Source organism: Pelodiscus sinensis, chromosome 2 (assembly GCF_052426305.1).
Source record: "Pelodiscus sinensis isolate ZL-2025 chromosome 2, ASM5242630v1, whole genome shotgun sequence".
Classification (NCBI taxonomy): Eukaryota; Metazoa; Chordata; order Testudines; family Trionychidae; genus Pelodiscus; species Pelodiscus sinensis.
Genome location: NC_143053.1, coordinates 237,436,476 through 237,460,051, shown reverse-complemented (window position 1 = coordinate 237,460,051; position 23,576 = coordinate 237,436,476). Strand labels below are relative to the sequence as shown.

General features: G+C 39.0%; 1 protein-coding gene across 3 annotated transcripts in view; it reads left to right on the top strand.

The window, feature by feature from the left end:
- PFKP (phosphofructokinase, platelet) overlaps positions 1–23,576 on the top strand; it is a 93,720-nt gene that overhangs the window by 49,893 nt on the left and 20,251 nt on the right. For 2 of the 3 annotated variants that reach the window (XM_075922711.2, XM_075922710.2), the window contains exons 10-16: positions 3,152–3,277; positions 3,893–3,957; positions 7,451–7,520; positions 13,909–14,055; positions 15,685–15,755; positions 16,860–16,947; positions 17,876–18,028. In XM_075922711.2, coding sequence (XP_075778826.1) covers positions 3,152–3,277; positions 3,893–3,957; positions 7,451–7,520; positions 13,909–14,055; positions 15,685–15,755; positions 16,860–16,947; positions 17,876–18,028 — 720 coding nt within the window. The remainder of the gene's footprint in view (positions 1–3,151; positions 3,278–3,892; positions 3,958–7,450; positions 7,521–13,908; positions 14,056–15,684; positions 15,756–16,859; positions 16,948–17,875; positions 18,029–23,576) is intronic. The other variant, XM_075922709.2, reaches the window with a different exon arrangement.

Sequence of the window (23,576 nt, the reverse complement as noted above, 5' to 3'; positions counted from 1 at the left end):
AATCTGCTGGTGGGAGGTGAGGCAGTTTGTTAGAGTGTTTGCAGGCACAGCCCCCTGCAATTCCCATGGCTGCAGTTCACCGTTCCCGGCCAATGGGAGTTGTGAGAAGCTGCACAGTTCTCAAGGGCATGCTAGCCGCAGTTTCCCACTGCTCCCATTGGCTGGGAAAGGCAAGCCATGGCCACTGGGAGCTGGGGAGAGTGTGTGTGCCTCCGAATGCTCAATGTAAACAACATATCTTGCAGCCCACCAGCAGATGGGCTGTGTGCCAGAGGTTGTTGACCCCTGATCCAAGGCTTCATAAAGAGACTGTCATAAAGCCAGATTTGCCTGTTAGTAACTCCTGGCACCTAACTCCTTGCTGGTTCCATTGCTGCTCTCTGTAGGAGGGCAGTTTAATCCACAATTTGACAATCACATCAAGTCCAAAATCATTCCACTGAAATCAATATTTATGCACATAAGTGCTTTCTAACTAGGGGCCATCTTCTAGTTCAGTGGTCTCCAACCTTTTTACGTCCAAGTTCACTTTTTAAAAGTCAGAACAAGCCAAGATCTACCGCCCCATCCTTCCTCTAAAACCCCACCCATGCCTTGACACCCCACCCTCTGTTCTCCTCCTCTCTATCACTTGCCATTCCCAGCCCTTATACACTCTCAGGGTTTGGCTACACTGCCACTTTTTTTTCCGATTCTGTCTAGACTGGGCCAAATGTCAGAAAAACTCCTTATTTTGGAAGCCCCCTTATTCCTCATGGAACGAGGAATACAGGGATTACCGAAAGAGCATGTTTGCTGTTCTGCTAAAAAAAAAGCAGAAGAACAAATGCATCTCTGGTCACAGAACAGTTTTTCCGGGATACCTCTGGAATCCCGGAAAAGCTCGTGCAGTCTAGCCATACCCTCATTGGGTTGAGACAGGATGTATGCGCTCTGGGGTGGGAATGAGGGGTGTGGGTGTGGGAAGGGGGTGAGAGGTTCACGGTCTGGGAGGGAATTTTGATTCAGGAGGAGGTGGAGAAGGGGATGCTGGCTCAGGGAGAGGGCTCCAGGATAGGGAGTTTTGGGGTGAGGGGTACTGAGCAAGCCACATGCTTGTGGATGTGAGGGTGCAGGAGTTGGGTTAGAGTATGTGAGGGGCTCAGGGCAGGGAGGTTGTGAGTAAGATGGGCAGTGTATGGATGGTGCAGATTTGCAGGTGTGTGGATGGTGCAGGAGTGTTGTGGCAAAAGACTGAGGATGTGGGGCTGCAGAAGTTTGGGGATGTGAGACGCTCAGGATAGGGGGTTCCAGTGTATAATAGGCTCAGATCTAGGGTCCGGGGGTGGAGGGGTATACGAGTGTTATAATGCTGCCGCCAGATGGGGGCTTGGCCCCATTTGGGGATTTGTTGGCCAGGCTTCATTTTTAAATAAAATATTAGTCAAACACAAAAAGTTTCAGCATTGTCTTTATTTATGAGAAGGGCAGGGAATTTGTTTTGAGTCGGGGTTACTGACCCACAGAAAAGTCAGTTGGAGCCATACAAGTGAGATGCAAAAAAATAACTCCTCCAACCCTCCCCCCCCCACTAATGTGGCCCCAACTGTGGTGGTGGGAGCAGAGGACATGGTACTGGGGAAGGGTGCTAGTGGGTGCTGGGGCAGGGGACAGGGTGCCAGTGGGGGGCAGGGGACAGAGTGCCAGTGGGTTCTGTGGCAGGGGACAGGGTGCCAATGGGGACAAAGGTCAGGAGACAGGGTGCCAGTGGGTTCTGCTGCAGGGGACAGGGAAGCCCCAGCGTGTCTCCTCTGGGGACCCCTCCCCCCTGTAGAGGAGGGAAGCCCGGGTGTGCGCCTCTTCATGGGACTTCTAACCTCTCCTCCCCCTCCCCTGTGTGGAGAAAGGAAGCCCCGGCCTGCACCTCCTCTGGGGACTCCTACCTACTCCCACGCAGAGAGTACCCGGCACACCACAGACCTGCTTTGTGGTTCGGCGCCGGTTGTTTGGGGGAAGGGGAGCAGCTTGTGCACTTCCTCAAACCCTGGAAGTGGCGCGCTGCTGCTGGACTTCCAACCACCCCGCAGGAAGTTGGCACTACCTCCCCCATTGCTGGAGGTAGGTAGTGGCGCTTCTTCAGGGTGAGGGGAAATGGGGGGGGGTCCCGAACACCTCACAATTGACTGGTCAGGGCTTCCCGATCAACCAGTCAATCGTGATCGATGGGTTAGTGACCACGGTTCTAGTTTATTATTATAGACATCACTGTAAGTAGACCAAAATAACCTTGGAAGTTACACACAAATATGGATTAGTACATCAATATATAAAGTACCTAGAATTGGAGTGATATCGTTTAATGCCTTGTATCCACTAGAAAGTGTTTGCAGTTATAGCTATACCAGCACAGCCACGTGGACATACTCGCCTAGCATAGACACAGTTTATATAGTAAAAAAAATTGTTTTAGCTAGTAGGGATGTGAATGTTTAACTGGTTAACTGATAAGCCTCACCATTAACAGGTGAGGCTTACTCATTCCAGTTAACCCATCGGGGCTGGAGCAGCTGTGGTTAGGGGGTTAGCTGCTCCAGCCCTGCAGGGCCTGCCACAGGCAGGGGGCACTCTAGTATATAAATGTCAGAAAAATAATCACATACCAAAGTAGTATTCCTTTATACTGTAGTTTATACTGTACATCTATTTTTAGACTGCTTCTGCTACTCATCCTTGCAGTGCTGTATATCAGTCACCAACTTAAATTAATGAAAGGTATAGTTTGTGGATTTGCAGAGAGCGTGCATGTATCCATGCAGAGTTACTGCTGATAGGTGTTGCACGTAGGGATCATATAAGTAGGTAGATAGATTTAAAAAAGAATAACCTTCTTTGTAATGTACTTAATAATCATATTTACTAGTAATCCTATTTCCTTTAGAAGAGCTCTGATCAAAACCTGGCTATACAGTGTTCTTTACAAGCCAGCTGTGAGAGTAGTCTTAACTTGTCTTTTGGGTCGCACTACAGTAAACATAACCAGCTGTGATCACAGTTATCAAGAAGTTTTAATAATGTAAAGAGAGATCTTGGGTACTTTTCTGTTTCTGTGGTGTTTCTGAGTGTCCCCCCAAACACACAGACATCTCTTTCTCTCTCTCTTTTTTATTTTCAGGCAAGCCGTATGGGTGTGGAAGCTGTACTGGCCCTTCTAGAGGCTACACCAGATACTCCTGCTTGTGTTGTGTCCTTGTCTGGGAACCAGGCTGTCCGTCTGCCTTTAATGGAGTGTGTGCAGATGGTGAGTTCCGGGAGAAGAGCCAATTTACACTTATTCATTAACTGTAGCGAAGTGTTCTAACAATCAATGGTCTGTTATTAGATATAACATGTGAATGGGACACTTAACTTGTGTTTAGTACTAATGACCTCTTATGTCTCTGCTGTGTATAATTACTATGCATTTGTGTTAGTGACAATCACTGTTAAATGCAGTCCAACAAAGAAATATTGCTGCTTTTTTCCAGATTTGGAAACCAGTATTGTTTTTCAGTTTCATCTGAATCTTTCATTTTGCACCCTGTCTCTTTGATTACAAAATCTCCATTATAGCCTGTTTGAATAAATCTGATTTCGTCCTCCAAAATTATTCAGCGTTTATCCCCATTTAAATAAAATTCTCCTTCTGTGGCTGTTTTAGATGCCAGTCTTCTCTCTCCCACCCTCAAACCACCTTGTCCTTTGCAGAATTGGTTAAAAAAGTACAAAAATGCCAGTGTGTTACAGGTCATGATATACAACAAATCAAGCATCAGTTTCTAAATTCAGTATTACAAATAGCAGTGCTGTTTCAGAAAAGAGCCATTTACAGTGCAGTCTTTAATTTACTAACCTATTCTTTTCATTAATTTTTAAGACTCAAGAAGTACAGAAAGCAATGGATGAAAGAAAGTTTTGTGAGGCTGTGAGACTTCGTGGAAGGTACCCATAAAATTGAGCCCATCTATCTGCTTTAAGAGAGAATTAATTACTTTGCCTTTTTGTTGATGAACTTGGGCCTGGGGAAGCTCAAACATTACTATCCACTCTCCTTTCTCCAGCACCTCAGCTTAACACATTGCTGAAGCACAGGCCATAATTCAATCTTGACAAGATTTTTCAGAAAACATTTCAGAGTTAAGCATTGGGGCTGTAGTATGTAAAACCCTGATAAGCTGATGGTAGTACTCCCTAGTCGGTTTCAAAGAGAGAGTACCATATATTCTTAGTTCGCACACCTTTAATGCACACAAAACACTCTGTCAACAGGGTAAAATGTTATAGATAGATTTGGGATTACTATGAAAAACTTCTAACTAAAAGCGTTGAGACAGTGAATCTGCTGGATTCCTTATACAGACTTTCCCTCTTTTCTTCCTGTTACAAACTTTCAAAAGTAAGACTTCATCCTAACATTTTCTGTTCATTAGCACACACATTAAAACTCATGCTGTTCTGATCTCCTGTCAGGGATTGTTCGGCAGGCTTTATGGTGTGACCATAGTAAGTTGTGTGTATCACGTGAACTCTTCAGAGCGTGAGAAAGGGCAGCATCTCAGTCCTTTCAAACACTTCAGAACCCTGTCAGCAAACAAACTATCCAGGAATCCTCAGTTAGCAAGAGGGCAGCCCTCAGCTGACTCCTCCTCTTAGCAGTTGTATTCAAATCAAAGTGGCACTAGAGATTGAGACTCTGTCCTTATGGGAGACTCATTGCTTGATCCTGTGTCAATCAGCCACTGAGTCCATAAGCTTATCTTTAACTCTGCACCGGCAGAGGGAGTTTCAGAGGAGTAACCTAGAAAGTACAGTAATAAAAGTTTATATTCCTATAATTTTCAGACACAAGAAACAATAATTAGCTGCAGTTTGCTTTAAGACTCAACATGGTCTTTGATCCTGATATTTAAGTCTACAGTCAGGAAGGAAGGAATCAACAGGGATTGCCTTGAGACGATTGAGGGTATGTCTACACTACCCCGCTAGTTCGAACTAGCGGGGTAATGTATGCATACCGCACTTGCTAATGAAGCCCGGGATTTGAATTTCCCGGGCTTCATTAGCATAAGCGGGGAGCCGCCATTTTTAAATCCCCGCTGCTTCGAACCCCGTGTAGCGCGGCTACACGGGGCTCGAACTAGGTAGTAACGGTAGTTCGGAATAGGACCCTAGGAGTAACGGTAGTTCGGAATAGGACCCTAGTCCGAACTACCTAGTTCGAGCCCCGTGTAGCCGCGCTACACGGGGTTCGAAGCAGCGGGGATTTAAAAATGGCGGCTAGTTCGAACTAGCGGGGTAGTGTAGACATACCCTGATAGAGCTAGTGACTGAAAGTTTGCTTATGTATAAAATTTTGAATCAAATATGTGGTGTACTAGGGTAGGCAGGCCTAGCAAAGGTACTTGGTTGTTTTATTACAGTAGCATTAGATTACTGTGAAAAGAGTGTAACTCTATTAAGGATTTGTGAAAGTACAGGTTGAACCTCTTTAATTTGGTGATCTCTGGTCTAGCAACATCCATGATCTGGCATGATTTTAGTTAGCAGAATGTCTACTTATCATGGGTGTGGTCAAGTTAACCGTGGTTCCATACAGTTTGTTTGTAGCCACCAGTACTGGCTTGCTATGTCCTGTGCTGATATTTAGATCAAATTTACCCCTAAATGTTGTTTGAGAGCACAGTAAGCAATGGAAGTGTTAGTAATGCTTCTAGACAATGCTGGTGGTCTGGCCTCCTGTGATCTGGCAAATTCTCTGGTTTGGCACTGGTCAGGTTCCCAAGGATATAGGACTAGAGAGATTTAACCTATATGGGAGAAACAAATTGTTTAATAACAATATACATCCTTACCTATCTGTAATACTACTTTGCCTGTTTTATAGGGATTAGTGACATTCTCAGTGTTATTTTATTTTCACAGATCTAGATTTTTATCTTTCCAGTTTTTACATTATTTATTTCATATGGATGTAAGGTTCCTTCTCCTCCCCTTTCCCAAAAAATCCTATTATTTCTGTTAAATGTCTGAATTTGGAAAATTACTGTGATTTTGATTCAAGTATGTTTTCCTTATGTAAGTTAGTATATTCAGTTGTAAATTTATATACAGTAAAGATAAGCACATTAGGGAATAAAATAAGTTATCACCCTTAACATTTTTCAATGACTTTATAAATAAATAACATTACCAGTATACTACACCAGGGTACTACATAGGTGTTCCCTAAGTTATATTAGGTTCCAGTAGTTGCCAAGATAACATTGTAAAGTTCTGGCCATTGTGACTTTAATTTCCTGTCTTTGTTATTTTTTACTCTGTAGTTCAACAATATTTCCCTTTTGTCCTGAGTGACTATTCAGAGTTTGGGGCCCCACTGAGTGTTCCATTTGGGAATAGAGATTGATAGTAGAAAGGTATTTCCCCGATGCAGTTTGGTTACTTATAAAGAATGTATTTGCTCTTGTGTCTCTGAATGCAGATAGAATCAAATAGCTGAAAACAGCTTCTTTTGCTCACAGCATCAAAAGTGCTCTTGTCAGCCTGCATCTCTAACCCCAAAACTTCTCCTCGGGTTTCTTCCAGGGTCAGGCATGGTGCTTTCAGCTGCTCCTTTGGGCTGTATCTCTCTGAAAGCAATACTCAGCAAAAGCTCTTGGGAAGGTTAAGACATTCCTTTTGTCTTTGGTGGGGCTTATGTTTATTGAAGGGTGAATTCATACCTATTAGTCTCCATTCCTTGACAAAATTTCACCCAGCTCAGAAGAATAACTTCTGTTGAAGAATGTGCATCTCCGAAACTAAAATCCTTAGTTTCCTTTTCTCTTCCACAGATAAGAAGTGGTCATTGCTTAGTTAATGGCACCTATTGAACCAGTTTAATTGCTGTAAGTTCGTATCTGGCCATTCAGTTTTTGTGAGGCAAAACTTGCGCTCTTGTTCATGTTCGTTAGGAGTAAGAGTGAAGCTTCCTATTGCAAATGTCTTGTAGAAAATACAGTAGTGTTTGGCTTTGAATTTTCTCATCTATGGTCTGACAGTTAAGTCTGGCTATCGTGCTGCTTTCTAACTACTCATGTTCAGGCTAAAAATAAGCAGTAGGAGAATGGTCCTCCTTCCATCACTAAATGAATCACTTCTGATTGTAAAAAAATGTATATGACTTTGTATGTGCTTTTAGCAAGGATCTTGTCTGATACTAGCAGGTAGTAAGACCTATAATAATAACTCTTTTCATCTTTATAAATCACCTCTGTGAAATCAGAGCTCCAGTGTCTATAATGTGTGTGACTTTGGGATGCAAAGTGCCAAATTTAGCAACTTGTTAATATTTATTTGGATAGGTAGATCGATTGATCCTTATTGGTCACAAAAACACATTTTCTTTCAAAGAATTTAAAAACTACATAATGAAAACATTATTTTTCCTTTTTAGGAGCTTTGAAAACAACCTGAACACCTACAAATTATTGTCTCACAGAAGACCAGATGCAGAACTTCCAAAGGCAAGTTATATCGTTTAAATAATTAAATGAGCCATTTTTGGTTTTCTGTTTAATGTGCAGAATAATTTTGGTCTGGAGTATTTTAGGAAATAAATCTTGACATATTTTTCAGTTTGGAATTTAACAACTGTTTGCTAAAAATAATCGTATACTGTATTTGGTGTAATTAGAATAAAAACTTTAATAAAACAGGCTTGGTAAGATACACTTTGACTTTAATCTTAAAATTGGTATAGAGTAACAGTCTTTTAAAGCTAAGAAATACTCTTCTTAGGAAATTCCTTTCTAAGACCCGTATCTATCATGGGTATGTCTGTGGCATCAGTTGCTGTATATCTATACTCACATTTAAAAGACTTTAAAGGGAGGGTCACTGGGTAGGATTCCTCATCTTTCTGTCCAATGAGCAAAACACTTTTTGAGATCTCAGTGTGCATGGCTAGAAGATTAGAGGGTGGAGTCAGGGATTAATACTGTATATGCTATGTGCCTGGGCAGGGTGAAGAGGACCTGGCTCCATGCTCCCAAAGGGGCAGGGCCAAGTGCAGAGGGACTGGTCTGAGGGCAGCCGCCCACAGCGCTGCTTAGAGTGTGCCCTCCCCTTAGTGCTGCCTGGAACACACAGCATGACACTCTAGCTAGGTGCTTCTGTGGCAATTTAAGTGGTAGCAACTGGTGCCCTGAGCCCTGTGAATCACCAGGCCCCAAGTTCTGAGCTTCTATTACCCTCAAAGGAGTGGGTAGTAGTGTATGTAAGCTACTCAGCGTGGAGTTCAGTCTCCCTGTAGTGGTAGCTGGGCCACAGAGGTTGAGCCTTCTACAGCCTCAGCTAACAGCTGAGACTTTGTGCTCAGGCAGTAGTGGGTTCTTGGGCTTAGTATTACAAATGCACCTGCAGACCTCCAAACAATGACATCATGTCCTGGGGCCAAGGAAGGAACTCTTCATAGATGCCTTTAGATCTTCAGAAAGTGGTCCAGGGTTCTCCATGAGTCCTAGAGTTCTGTATCATTAGTTGGTTGTGCCTTCTCTGTAATATTTACAAGCCTTTCCTCTGCTTAGATTTTCTGTCAGATTTGCTCTGCAGCGTCAGAGCACACATTTAATTTTCTCTCCGCATGAAAGGAGTGATTTGTAGTTCTACTTCCTTTCTTTTCTTCTTCCACTGAATTGGGTTTAGTTAGCTTGTTAGTTTTTTCTTCTGGGAAAGCTATGTATTTTATTTTTAAGTTTGAACACAAGTCTCTATTTCATAAAAAGAAAATTCCAAACTTTCCATAGTCTTTGGAACAATGGAATTGCTAGAGTAAATACTTTCTGGCTTAGATTTATTGCCATGGTCAGCTACTGGCTAAGAGTTTAAGCACGCAGATAGGTAGGTAGGTAGATAGATATGAACTGAGAAAGTATAACACTATGCAGACAGATAAAACCAGCAAGAGCTTATGTTCTAAAGGAAATCAGGCAATGAAGGGAAAAATAAGAAGTAGAGACAATTTTAAAACTAGAAACAAAATGGCAGGAAAAAAAGCATGTCAGAGGAATCTTTAGGCATAAAAGCCAGTATTTTCAAAACCAGGAGCCTAAATTAGGTTTCAGAAAGCATATTCAGATGCTTAAATGAGCAGCCTGATTTTCAAGAGTTCCAAGCACTTAGCAGAAACTGATGGATGATCAGCACAGCAGTTTTGAAAACAAACAAACAAACAAACAAAAAACCAACAAAAACCAGGCCATTTATTTAAGTACCGAAATATAGGAGCTTAGTTTATGACTAATACATATTTTTAAAAAGTCTTGGCTATCGTCTTACTGTGTATGGCATTTATGAATGTTGTAGGTTGGCCTGTAGTTGTTAACAACTGTTAAGATTTGATTAAACAAAAGATTTTTATTTTTATTTTGTTTTGTAAGTGTTAAGAGATTTTGGATTTAAATTCTTCCGGTGCTCAGCAGTTAAAAAAATATTTAAAAAACTGCTTTTCGCTAAAGATGAAAAAATGTAACTGTTAATGTACTATATCATGAGTTTATATAATTGTCATTGTCTAAAAGCGAACACACATAGAAAACCAGTCAAACTTACTGGAAAGAAAAAAGATGAGAACAGAGAGGACTGGAAGAAACTATTTTCTTAGCTTTAGTGGCCTATTATAGAAATTAAAATAACTAAAAAGAAAAATAGTAAAACAATAATCCTCAACTCATATAAATCAGGTAAGGGATTCGACCATAGTATTCTACTCCAAAATAAAGATCGAAGTTTCTTGTGAAGACTTTGTTTCTTGAGTAACTTAACAAGTTTCAAGTATTATTTGTGCAGAGAACTCTTGCATTGTAGGATTGTAGATACTATCTCATTACAATTGTTAGATTGTTAATTGGCAGAAAATGTCTAACCAGTAGTCTGTTACTTTAAAATCTCTCTGTTCTCTTTAACAGGATGATCTCTCATGTAGTGTACGTAATTACTTGCACAGTGGTTAACCTTAGATGGCTCAATAACCATTTGTAAATGACTATGTTTCACTTTTGCATGAAATTTAATTTGCCTTTTTTTAATTTTACACTTGTGCTCAACGGCTGGATGGTAGAATTTTCAAGGAACCATGCTTTGGTTTTGCCACAACGTTATTTATATCAAGTCTTTTCTATTGTCACCCTCCCGAATTTCAGTATGTGTGCAATAACTCTAAAATGAAAATTAAATTGACTTCCATGAAATGCAGATTTCATAATTTACTGATAAACCATTTTCTCTGTAGAAACTTTTAATGCCTATTCTGTAATCACATGGTTATCCTAAACCATACCATGTGTATTTATAGTAGGTTATAAAAGACAGAATGCCGGATTCTGCAAATTTAAGAATATTCTCTCCCTCTTCATGAGTAAGGGGAAACAATGCTGAAAATGATAATTTCAAAATTTAACATTTCAAGAGCCACACCCATTCCATTTTGAATAGATACAATATTATGTAAGATTTACCAATCCTACGTAGGCTTAGTCATTTGTCAAATTGAATGTCTCTTTGAATGTAGCAGAAGAGGTCGTCAGGTCAGTGGAGAATAAAAGCAAAGAGCATAAAATCTGTAGATGTCTGAAATACTTACCACAGTGCTATCATAGTTTAATAATTTACTGACATTTCTTAGTTCTGGGATCAAACAAGTGTCTGCCAGGTAGTTTTGTGGTCTAGGGTTGATGATTTCTTCAGTCCATTTATTATTAGATCAATCCAAGAAAAAATGATCTTTTTGTTGGTGTCCAGGAAAGTCAGATAATAATCTTAAGTATCACAATGCAAAATTCTGGCAACGGGGCAACAGAAGTATCCAGATGTTATTCACCATCAGCCATATATAAGCAAAAAACATTTAACATTTCAAGAGCCAAAGCCATTCCATTTTTAATAGCTACAATATTATGTAAGATTTACCAATCCTATTTAGGCTTAGTCATTAGGCAAATTAAATATCTCTTTGAAGGCACCAGAAGAAAATGAAATATCAAATATCAATACAAAACTTTTCATAAATTACTTAACATATAATCCTTTAGGACAGACAGGGGGCATTATGTTGTTTTAAATATGACTTCATTGTAATTTTAACAGCCCAAATACAATATTTTGTTAGAAATTCTTAATACATAAAAGCATATACATGCATTTACATACTTGTATATATATGGCCCTGACCCAACAAAGTCTTGCCTACTTCTTGCAGAATCAAAAGTCATATAGAGTCAGCTGTAGTACTTAAGTGCTTCGCTGGCTACGATCCTAAGTGTGCAGCAGCACTGCGTTCATTCTGGTACTGGAGAATGAGACTCTTCGCTACAGGCCTACACAGTCTGGCATGCACTGTCACTCTGTGTGGCACAGGAAGTAATATAGCCGTGCAATATTTGCATCAATACCATGCTTTTGGTTTAGTGACTGTTTGTGTTTTAAAATCTGTAATCTTTGGAAAACAACCAAAACACGTGTTCTCTTTTGGGATTGAAAATGAAGAGTTTCCTCCTCGATTAGGCCACAGCAATGCCAGTATCTGGGCAGAGCATTTTAATGCATGTCATTTTAATGTGGAGGTGCTGCTGAATGTGATTAACAAATCGCTTAAAGCTCAATGAATGCTGCTACACAGCCTCAGACTACTTTGCATTTTGCTTCTGCTGTTCACTAGCACTTGAATGCTTCACTCTTACTAAATATAACATAGTTTAACTTCTCCAGAAGGTAAGCCATGCAAACTTTTAGTTCTATTCTTAAGATTTTTTTGCTTGTATTAATTTAAACTGGTGTAATATGAAATCAGATTCCATTATATTATAAATGTAGACTTACTTCTTTCATATGAAAGTAATGGGCTGTATTCTTAACAGGTGTAAATCAACATGGCTTCACGGAAATCAATGGAGCCACATTGGATTTATACTGTCTGAAGGGTTGGCCCAACATCTAATAGTTATAATTAGGCTGCGCGTTAATGCCTGCGATTAATGCAGAGCACAATTAACGCATTAATTTTTTAATCCATTAATTCCAAGTGTTTTTGCAGTCCTGCCCCTTTGAAACACCACGGCCAGGTTTAAAAGGGATAGCGCTGCACTGAGCTGGGGGTCAGCTGGGGAGTCCAGCTGATCAGGAGCTCCTATGGCCGCTGCCCCTTCGAAATGTTGAGGCAGCATGTCAATGGGGCAGCTCAAAGCAGAGCTTGGGATCAGTGGGGGACTCCATCTGATTACAGGCTCCACGGTGCTGTCCCTTTGAAATGCTGCAGCCGCGTTTCAAAGGGGCAGCGCTGCACGGAGCCGGGGTCACCTGGGGACTCAAGCTGATCCCAGGTTCCCATGGTATGCCCCTTTTAAACACTGTAGAGGCAGCGGAACTAGGAGGTCGGGGTCAGCTGGAATCTTATTCTTGTTTAACAGTGCGATTAATCACAATGATTTTTTTTAATCGCGTGATTAATCACGATTAATTTTTTTAATTGCTTGACAGGCCTAGTTATAATGTAAAGATTTTATTTTAGTACAACTTTGAGGAAAATAACCAGTGGTTAATTTGGAAAGAACATGCCTCTGTTTCAGGTACTGCTTATTGTACCTTGAGTTTAGTAGAGTTCTGTGAATCATGGTTATAATTAGTCTACAAGATGTTTTGCTGATTTTTTTACTCAATAGCTTGACTTTTTTTTACCCTGAGAAGACTCATTTGGGTTTGTCATTTCCTTTAATGTGTACAATAGAACTCAAAGCATAGAGTTGTTTTTTTTTAGGAAAATATCTGTGGACCAGACAATGTTCTTGGTTACACCAATGTGAAGTAAAAGTGTCTCCACTGCAGAAAATAATGTTTGCTGTTCCAAAACTGGTTTGAGGTCCGAATCAAACCCCATATATCTGACCTATAACTAAAAAAAATCTTACAACAGTATTGTGCGTATTCGATTACCTAAAATGTATTGAATGTGCTTTTTTGTAAATCCATCTACAAACAATTGTTTGACACATCCAAGGTAAAATTCATAATTAAGTTATGTAAAGAAGGACTTTGATATTGATAAGAACATGTGCACAGAATGTAAGTTACCTGAGAATATTCTGTTTCTTTTATTATTGCGGGCCTTGTTTTAAGAGCCTTTTTTCTCCTACATCTCTCTGTTCTTTGCTCTAATCTTTAGTGAAGTCAAAATCTGTGTATTATATTGTAGCCTTGTGCCATGGAAATCACTCCAGTATCTCAGTATCATTATCCTGACTTCACTGTAGAATTTAAAACAGAGACTTTGAGCTGAAAGCCCTTTACCTAAATACATTTAATTCCAGTATTTAGGAAACATTACATACCCAAAAGTAGTTCAAGTTGTCTAAATCTAACTTATAAACCATTGTCTCACTGTGAAAGTCTCTTTTAAGTGACCATTGTTATAGTATCTTGCCCATAACGTTTTGGCAGGCATTTTAATTTAAAGCTGTTGTCTTTTCTGCTCCATGAGTCAGCTGATAGCACCTGCTTAGTGGTTATGTCACGAGACCAAAACATGTCCCTTCCCACTCTTTGCCTTGCCAGCTCTGGGTATTTTTTGTTCCAGAGTTCTGCACAGATATGACACCACATGGATAACTGAGTTTTTTCTGTCATTTTTTGACCCTATTAGGAAGAAAATACATGACCTTGAGTGATATGATCTTCAGGTCAAATGAAGCTTTTTGTTAAAATTGTCTAAGAAAAAAATTAGAAATGCTAGATCTTTTGTTCCTTTTCTGATAGTTTTGTGTGTCTTTTTTTTACTATATAGCTGCTATGTAACATTAGAGTATCTGTCAGTTGTTTAATTAGTGTACATTCTGTCTAACAATTGTTTTCTTTCTTTTGCAGACTAATTTTAATGTGGCAGTTTTAAATGTAGGTGCCCCAGCAGCTGGGATGAACGCTGCTGTCCGATCTGCAGTAAGAGTTGGCATAACTGAAGGTCACAACATGTTTGCTGTTATTGATGGATTTGAAGGCTTTTCTAGAGGCCAGGTTAGTATGAAATTACTGCATTTAAAGTACGGTAGCTCGTCTTTATTTTTTACCTATTTGTCATTTATCAAATGGAAGTAACAAAATGATTGTGAGGCCATTGAGGGAACTAAGTTCACAGGGATTTTTAAATTTAACTGCTTATATATACACACACCTAGTTAATTCAGATTGGAGCTAATTACTTTATTGCCAACAAAAATTGATAAATACATAGATTATGTCACAAGTACATTTACTATTGCTAAGCACTAGTTATAGAGACTGAGCATGTCTTGATGCAATATTTGGGTACTAAACACCAACAGAATTTCGGTACAGCCCAGACCTAGGCAATTCAATTATGAATTAATATTTTGTTTGAGATTATTACATTGTTAAGCACCAGCAATGTGTGTAGCACTGTGCTGAACACAAAAATAGAGAAGAGTCTCGTTCTTGAGCGGTATACTTTCAGAGGAGTGGCTCTCTTGTTTGAGGATGCACAATTTATGCCAGCTATTGAAATTTGGGCACAGGTTGGACCTCTGTCTCTTTGCAAGAACTATTGAAGCAGGCAGAGGCTCAGCCTACTTAATTTTGTGCCCGCAGTTATTGTTGCACTCATAACTTTTAAAGATGTAGGATATGTCTACAAAAAAAGCAGTCCATTATAAAATGTACCTTTAAGAACATCCTGATTTAGGTTAATCCAGTCTGAATTTTTTTGTCTCTTGGATATCTTGGATGAGAAATTCTCTGTAGAAGAGTTTCATTGCTTCTGCACAGAGGATAGCTTTAATGTGACCTTGGCAGGATGCTGAGTATTTGGCACACTGCCTACATTGTAGTAGCCATTGGAGTATGAAGCATCTGGAGATAAGTACACAGGGTACATAACAATGAGATAACCGACAAATCATTGAATCGGTTGTCATGTTTCTACCTTTATTGTCATATATACCCCTTCGGTAGCATGTACTACACTATACAGCAGCCAAGTCACTTGTGACAGGATGTATTTTTGAAACCCTGGAGAACTTCTCTTTAGGGCAGACAGGTTGTGTCTGTTGGGGTTTTTTTTTTTCAGAAAATGGGGATAGGTTAGTCGTCATGATACTTCCCTTCCTCCATGTCAAAAGCAATACATCAGCTAATCTTGAGAAGATAGATTCAGTGTTTGTCAGATTCTACTGCCTAGCTCGGCCAGGGGATGGCAGGGAAGTGTCAGGTCACAGCAGAGTGAAAATTGTTCCTTCTCTTGAGTGTGTGAAGAACCAAGCTTGGGACTGGTTTGGATTCTTGCATTACACTGTCACTAAAGGTGAGGGGAAGACATGAAATAGGAAAATGACGAAAGATAAGAGTTGAGGGAAAAGATGGGGGCAAGATTCATAGAGGAAGAAGAAACAAATAGTGTGGAATTAAGGATGGGGATAAAGAGAGGGGTAAAATTTCAAGGGAGATTAAATTAACCTCTTGAAACTGAGCTGTGGGATTTTTTTCCCTGTCTCATTTGTAGCAGCTCCCATAGTTCTCAATCAACATCTGTTCTGAAAGCTTTACATTAAGCTGCATCATTGCATGACCAAAAATACAGCATTTGGAAAATTACTTAAGAGAACCTCCTCTTTTTCATTTTATTTGTAGATAAAGGAAATCAGCTGGGGAGATGTTGGAGGATGGACTGGCCAAGGAGGGTCACTTCTTGGCACAAAACGGTAATGTCATAATTTTGGCTTTAGTCACTTTATGCAAGTAGAAGAAACAGGGGCCAAAACATGCATTCTTGAGCTCCCAAGTGCTGTCTTTACAGTATATTTATGCATTGAAGCTTCTTTTGTCTTTTCAGAATGTACTTGGTCTGTTCTCTTTTAAATTCAGGATGTTCAAATTCAGCATTTTGTGGTACTAATGTGTTCCCATCAGAGGAGACAGAATTAAAATAGTTCCTCTTCTCATAAGTTGTGTGCTCTAGCCCTCTAATTTTTGTTGCCCTCCGCTGGACTCTACAATGTGCCTACATCCTTGGAATTGGACACAATACTCCAGAATTGGATGCAATACTCCAGATGTAGCATCATCAGTGATGAATAAAGGGGAGTAATCGCTTCCCTAGATATGCTGGTGATGCTCCTACTAATGCACCCCAATATGCCATTAGCCTTCTTGGCTACAAGGGCACACTGTGAGTCATATCCAGCTCTTCTTGGGTTTTTTTGCTCTTCTTATTTTAAAAGAAGAGAGGGAAAAGACCTACTAAAGACATAAAATTGAGTTTCTATAAGATTTGGGATGGATTTCCCATAAAAGCCATTCCTGGTTTCCTTTGTTCCTGGCTGCAATTGTATCATGTAATCATCGTAATATAGGTGATACTCAGAAGAAGAAAAAATGTCTGTGCATAAGGCTGTGTCTATACTACAAGTTAGGGGTGTGATTCCGCTGCTCAAATACATACACTGGGCTAGATTGAGTATAAATAGCAAAGTAGCTCAGGAGTAGAAGAAGTGAGTAGTTCAGGGGAAGCTTGGCTTGGGCACACCAAATACAAACCTGCCTGAAACAAGTGAGTGCCTCCACTACCACTGCTCATGCTACCAAAGCTACACTGCTATTTATATGCACACTAAGCTATTGTGTGCAAGTGTGATTATTGGTGCATGAGCATGGGAATCACCTTAGCCTATGTCAAGTGTATAAAATGCAGAACATTTCACTGTCTTCTGACAGTGTAACAATCATCTTATCAAAATGAACAGGTATTGTGGGTAATATCCATAGATTTTTTTTTACCCCTCTCATTTTGATTTAAATATTTTTAGTACCCTCCCTGCAAAATATTTGGAGAAGATTGCTGACCAGATGCGTGCTAATAACATCAACGCTCTTATGGTTATTGGTGGATTTGAGGTACATTACTTAGTCATTCTGTTAACATGTTATCTGGAGTGGAATTGAAACATACACTCATTTTTAAGCATCAAAATATTTTCTTTTGCTTGCAACTAAAATTTTGCATATGATGCATTTTGACATATGGAACCAGAGCGAGGGCTTTTGAGATAAGACATTTTGAGATGATCCATGTCTCTAGAGCTTTGGTATCCAGGATAGTTACTTTTTTTTTCTTAATCAAATGTAAGACAGCAAGATAAAACACATTTTCAAAGAGCCTAAGTGACTTAGGAGTCTCCAATGAGACTAAGAAATGTAGACATCTTTGAAAATCTCTATAGTAATTTTTAAATTAATAAATAATAAAAACTGCACTATAGCTTATTGTTTAAGCCACTCCAGTTCACATGTTGATTTCATTCTGATACATTTTATTTTCTGTAAATAATTAGAAATGCATTTTTATTTTTTGAAAGGATTTTAGTCTTTTCACCAAAACAGCTTTTACTTTATATAGGCCTTGATTCAAGAAAGCATTTCTTTTCATCAAAGTGTATAAACAAACATACTTAAAATTAAGCACATGTTAAGTGCCTTCCTGAATGTGGATGGACTTATGCTCATGCATAAGTACTTTGCTGAATCAGGTCCATAGTGATGAGATTGCTGGGCACTTAAATGAAAATAACTGTAATATTAAGATGTATGGGAATCTATCTGTATAGTAATTTTTTTGTATTAGAGCATTATGCATGTATATGCTATATATCTTACTGTTTTTGTTTATGTATTTTTGTTAGATTTTAGTGGTTCCTTATTATCCCAATCTGTGATGTGTGCTGTGGTAAAAATGGCTCTCCCTTTGGCCTCATCCCTGTTATTATTCCACCCTTGTCCTCTTTATGTCCCTCTTAATTGTTTACACCATGCCTGTGCCCAACAGGCCTACCTGGGACTTTTGGAATTGTCAGCTGCCCGTGAGAAATATGAGGAGTTCTGTGTTCCAATGGTTATGGTTCCTGCAACTGTATCCAACAATGTACCGGGTTCAGATTTCAGCATTGGTGCAGATACTGCTCTGAACACTATAACTGATGTAAGTCTGTTCAAGTGTGCATGCTTACTAACAAAGCATTCAAGTTAATGCTGATTGAATTGGCTAGCAATGGATATTTTATAGACCAGAACACCGGAAACATAATCTGCAAAATGGTTTGGTGCCTGCATCCAAATATTACTAAACTGAAACATTAGGGGTACTTAGCTTTCTCTTACCTCCAGAAGTTTCAACCATTTTCACATAAACTGTATAGAAAAACTCCATTTTCATTTTTCACATTTTTGGATTTTGGAAAGTAATAAAATGAGACAAACTAGTGAGCTAATATATTTTATTGAACCAACTATTGTTGGTGAGAGACTCAATTTTTAGGCTATTCAGGACTTGAAGAACAGCTTGTTGCTCACACCAGTATAAAGTTGGTGCAATTCAGGATATCATCGCACAACTCTTGTTTATCTAATATCCTGGGCCTGACATGGCTACAACACTGTATACACATAAATGGTTTTTGTTGCAAACATATATGGAGGGGAGGGGAGAGGAAGATAGGGGAGTGAAAAAAGTGCCATCATCAAGCCCAAAGTAAAAAATAGTGATAATTTACAAGTGTAGAATGGAAAATCCCTTCCCTACATCAGACATTAGAGTATCCAGTTTCAGTAAAAAATACCAGGACATCCTTATTTATTACAAAGATTAGGGTTTATTTTTGGCTATTTCCCCAATAAGTAGTTATTTTACTAATGCTCTACTTTGCATCACTTCTCTGCAAAAGATTCAAGGAGATTTCCATACCTGGGCAATTCTTTTTATGTGACAAATCTGATAAACTGCTATAGCTTCAGGTGTCAGTAGAGGAGATTTTGGAACAAGTTGATAAACACTAATAAATCTTTGGAACTAGATTTTATTCACCCAAGAGTTCTGAAAGATATCAGATGTGACATTGTCGAACTAACAACTGTGGTATGTGACATATCACTTAAACCAGTGTGGTGTTAGGTGGCTGTTTGTTTTAAACCTGCTGCCTATTGATTTCATTTGGTGACCCCTAGTTCTTACACTGTGGGAATAAGTAAATAACTTTTCCTTATTCACTTTTTCCACACCACTCGTGATTTTATAGACCTCTATCATATCCCCTCTTAGTCTCCTCTTTTCTAAACTGAAAAGTCCAAGTCTTTTTAATCTCTCTTCATATGAGACCCTAATAATTTTTGTTGCCCTTTTCTGAACCTTTTCCAATGCCAATATATCTTTTTTGAGAGAAAGTGACCACCACATCTGTACACAATATTCAAGATGTGGGCGTACCATGGTTTTATATAGAGGCAATAAGATATTTTCTGTTTATTCTCTATCCCGTTTTAAATAATTCCTAACATTCTATTTTCTTTTTTACTGCCTCTGCACAGTGAGTGGATGTTTTCAGAGAACTATCCACGACTCCAAGATCTCTTTCTTGAGTAGGTGTAGTTAAATTAGTCCCCATCCTATTGTATGTATAGTTGTTGTTATGGTTTCTAATGTGCTTTACTTTACATTTAGCTACATTAAATTTCATTTGTCATTTTATTGCCCAATAAGTTAGTTTCGTGAGATATTTTTGAAGCTCTTCACAGTCTGCTTTGGTCTTAACTATCTTGAGCTGTTTGGTATCATCTGCAAATTTTGCCACCTCACTGTTTACCCCTCCTTCTAGATCATTTATAAATAAATTGAATAGGATTGGTCCCAGAACAGACCCTTGGAGGATCCCACTAGTTACTCTCTCCACTCTGAAAACTTAACCATTTATTCCTACCCTTTGTTTCCTGTCTTTTAACCAGTTATCAATCCGTGAGAGGACCTTCCCTCTTATCCCATGACAGCTTACTTTACTTCAGAGCTTTTGGTGAGGGACCCTGTCAAAAGCTTTCTGGAAATCTAAGTATACTATATCCACTGGATCCCTCTTGTCCACATGTCTGTTGACCCCCCTCAAAGAACTCTAGTAGATTAATAAGGCATGATTTCCCTTTACAGAAACCATGTTGACTGTCCCGTAACAAATTGTATTAATCTCTGTGTGTGATAATTTTTCTTCTTTACTATAGAACTAATTTGCCTGGTACTGACTTTAGACTTACCGGTCTGTAATTGCCAGGATCTCCTCTAAATCTAGTTTTTAAATATTGGCGTCACATTAGCTATCTTTTAGAAGCTGATTTAAAGGATAGTTTACAAACCATAGTTAATAGTTCCGCAATTTCCCATTTGAGTTCTTTCAGAACTCTTGGGTGAATGCCATCCGGTCCTGGTGACTTGTTACTGTTAAGTTTATCAATTTATTCCAAAACCTCCTCTAATGACACCTCAAATCTGGGACAATTCTGGCACCTAGATGAACATATGATATCAGGAAAGTGTCACAATGGCTTTTGAAAAGGGAAATCGTTCACCACCAGTTTTTTTGGAATCATTTGAGAGGTCAACAACCATATGGACAAGGATGATGCAAGATACAGTGTTAAAGGATTTCTGAAAGTCCAAGTACAAGGTCTGTCGCTAAAAACTCTTGGTCAAAGTAAGCAATCATGGCTATTAGCCATGATAGTCAAAGATGTAACCCCATGCTCTGGGTGTCTCTGAGTCTCTGACTGCTAGAAACTTGGACTGGACGACAGGGATGGATCGCTCAATAAATTGCCTGTTCATTCTCTCTGAAGTACTTGGTACCAGACACTTTCAGAAAGCAGGATACTAGGCTAGGTAGACCGATGGTCTGGCCCAGAACAGCCTTTCTTATATTCTTAATAAAAAGCAGTATTTTCACTATGTAATCATTCAAAAATATATTGAGATAACTCTTATTGAGCCTAATAGAAGTGGTAGCTACTCAGAACTCAGGAACTCTTTTGTATTATTAACTAAAAAGATGTGCCTATTAATATGCAAAATAACTAGTGTTGACTAGACAGAAAATAGTTTGAGAGTCACTTATTAAAACAAAGTCTGATTTTGTTGTCAAGAATATAAATTTATATCTTATTGGGGTAATTTTGGAAATTTCAGGAAACATAAATCTATCATTTTTACTCCAAATATAGTGATTTTCTACTTATGCATCAGAAACAGAATTTAGGTTCCCATGGAATAAAAAATAGCAATGATTTTGAAATTATTTTTAAAAGAGAAAATCATATTTGGAGAAAGTCAGGTTTAATCTGCACAGAAAGTCTACAGTTAAAATCAAAGACTGCAAACTACTACGGGAGGCTTTTTCTTTAAGATCAAAATGTCACACATTTTTCATTCTGGATTTATTTTGAAGGAATTCTAGCTCTCCTTCATAACATGTTTACTTCATTCATGTACCTGGAAGTGCTACTTTGTGGTTTTGTCCTGTGTCTTATACAATCATGGCCATAACCTCATACAAGGATATAGCAAGAGGGAGAATTATTGAATAGCCCTTTAGTCCCATTTCCAAAAGTGTAAGTGTGAAGGCACATAAGTCCCACTGATTTTCTGTGAAAGATAGTGATTTTCAAGTCCCTTTTGAACATGGGACTTCAGTTTGCAAGTCACTTAGGATAGATCTGTATTGGAACACCTGCACCTGGACCACATCAGCTGACTCATGGGACTCTGCCTAAGTGGGCTGTAAAATTGCAGTGCAGACATTTGTGCTGGCGTCTGAATCCAAACATCTATGCAACAGTTTTAGAGACTTGCAGCCTGAGCCCTGCAAGCCCAGGTCAAATGATATGTTCCAGCTGCATGTGTGTTACTGCAGTGTACATATACCATAGATACTTTTACACATTTTAATCCATGAGCATTAACATCAATTTTTGCATTTATATACTTAGTAACTTACCTGTATATGGAAGAGTCAACTTTTCATTTTATTTATTTTTAGCCAAGTTAAATCTTGATGCATTATTATATGTTTGCTTTCCCTTGTAAAGAGTGTAAACAACAGATCAAAATTTAGTTATTGGCCTTGTTTCCAGTTCTGGTAAATAAAATTATCCATTCCAAAAAAGATTGACATCAAATCAAGGTAAGTAAAATAATGCTATAATGCATGATGCCTGCCTTTTCTTCTTTTCATAGACTTTCTGCATTTACTTAACTGTCATCTTTTAGAACTTGTAGACTATTTTCCATAGAGCAGGACACATAGCAGTATTTTAGATTTTATGTAACCCATCATTGGATAGCGGTCAGACAGTATTCCCATCTTTTTAATACCGTAGTTTAACTTTGTTTTGAGATGAATAGTGGTTCAGGAAGCCATAGATTTCAGTTAAGCCGTGAAGAGAATTAAAATAGAGTTGAAATAATTTCTTTAAGATCTTTTGTTTAGAGAAATGAAAGGACTTTTTCTTAATAACAAAAGTTTGTAAGATGTGTAAGCCTTCTGTCCTCTGAGCATCAGTTCAGATGGAAGCTATAGTGGGTCTCTCAGAGAACTGGTAGTGGAATATAGATCTTTTGATGTTGAATTTCACACATTCAGATCATATTGAGTAGCATAGATGCTGACTCCATGGATGCTCCAGGGCTAGATTGCCCTCGGAGAAAAACACCCAGCAATAGCCAAGATTCCCCCTCCTCTTAGTACCTCTCACTCCCAGTAGCACTGCTGCTCAACTCCTCCCTCTTTCCCATTGCCTCCTGCCAACTGCTGTTTTGTGGCATTCCAGATGTTCCAGGAAGGAGGGGAGGAGTGGAGATGCTGTGTGCTTGGGGGAAGAGGTAGAGAAGAGGCTGGGTGGGGAAAACTTTGGAGGTAAGGTGTAAAATGGGAGCAAAGTGGGGCCAGAGGGTTGTGGGAAGAGGCGGAGTGAGGGCAGGGGGAGGTCGCACCTCCTGGCTAGAGGTGAAGTTGGTATCTATACTCAGTAGTGATGTCACCCTCTGTAATGGCCAAATGGCTTATTAAATATGCATGGGCAATCTCCTAGTTTCTATGAATGAGAATATTGAGCAGAGATATTGCATGGGCATGAACAATGAACTCCTACAAATGATTCCTTTAGATCAGTATTGAAGCACATTAGTGGGTGAAGTTAATGGTCCCTGGTCTGTGGATATGACACAGTTTCCAATATTATCAGTCTGGCATATTTCATGAGCACTAAAGTGACCCGAAACTTTGTTGTAGGGATTCAAACCAACTGTTTTATTGATGCACTTCTAACTTAAATGTCCGTCTTTGTCAATTTTGTCAGTTTATAATAAGGTAAGTATGAGGTCTCCTAATGGGTAATGAGGTGTCTCTAGTACATATATAGGCAGCTTTCTGAGATCCAGAACAATTTTAGTCTGGCTAGTTACTTTAGTTGCCTCTGTTATATTGTGTGAAAAATAGTCAGGCATGTAAACAGTATCTTAAATGCTATTTATAGGATACTGACTTTCTAACTGGGGGACTTATTTTCCATAGTCAGATAAATTGTTCTCTGTACATAATACAAGTGTAATTTTTAGTTAGTTGATGCATTGCAAGGCTCATGTTGCCCAAAATATGTTTGTATATAAGATCTGTCCAAAGATGATAGTTACTATTTTGAAGACTTTAAGGAGGGAG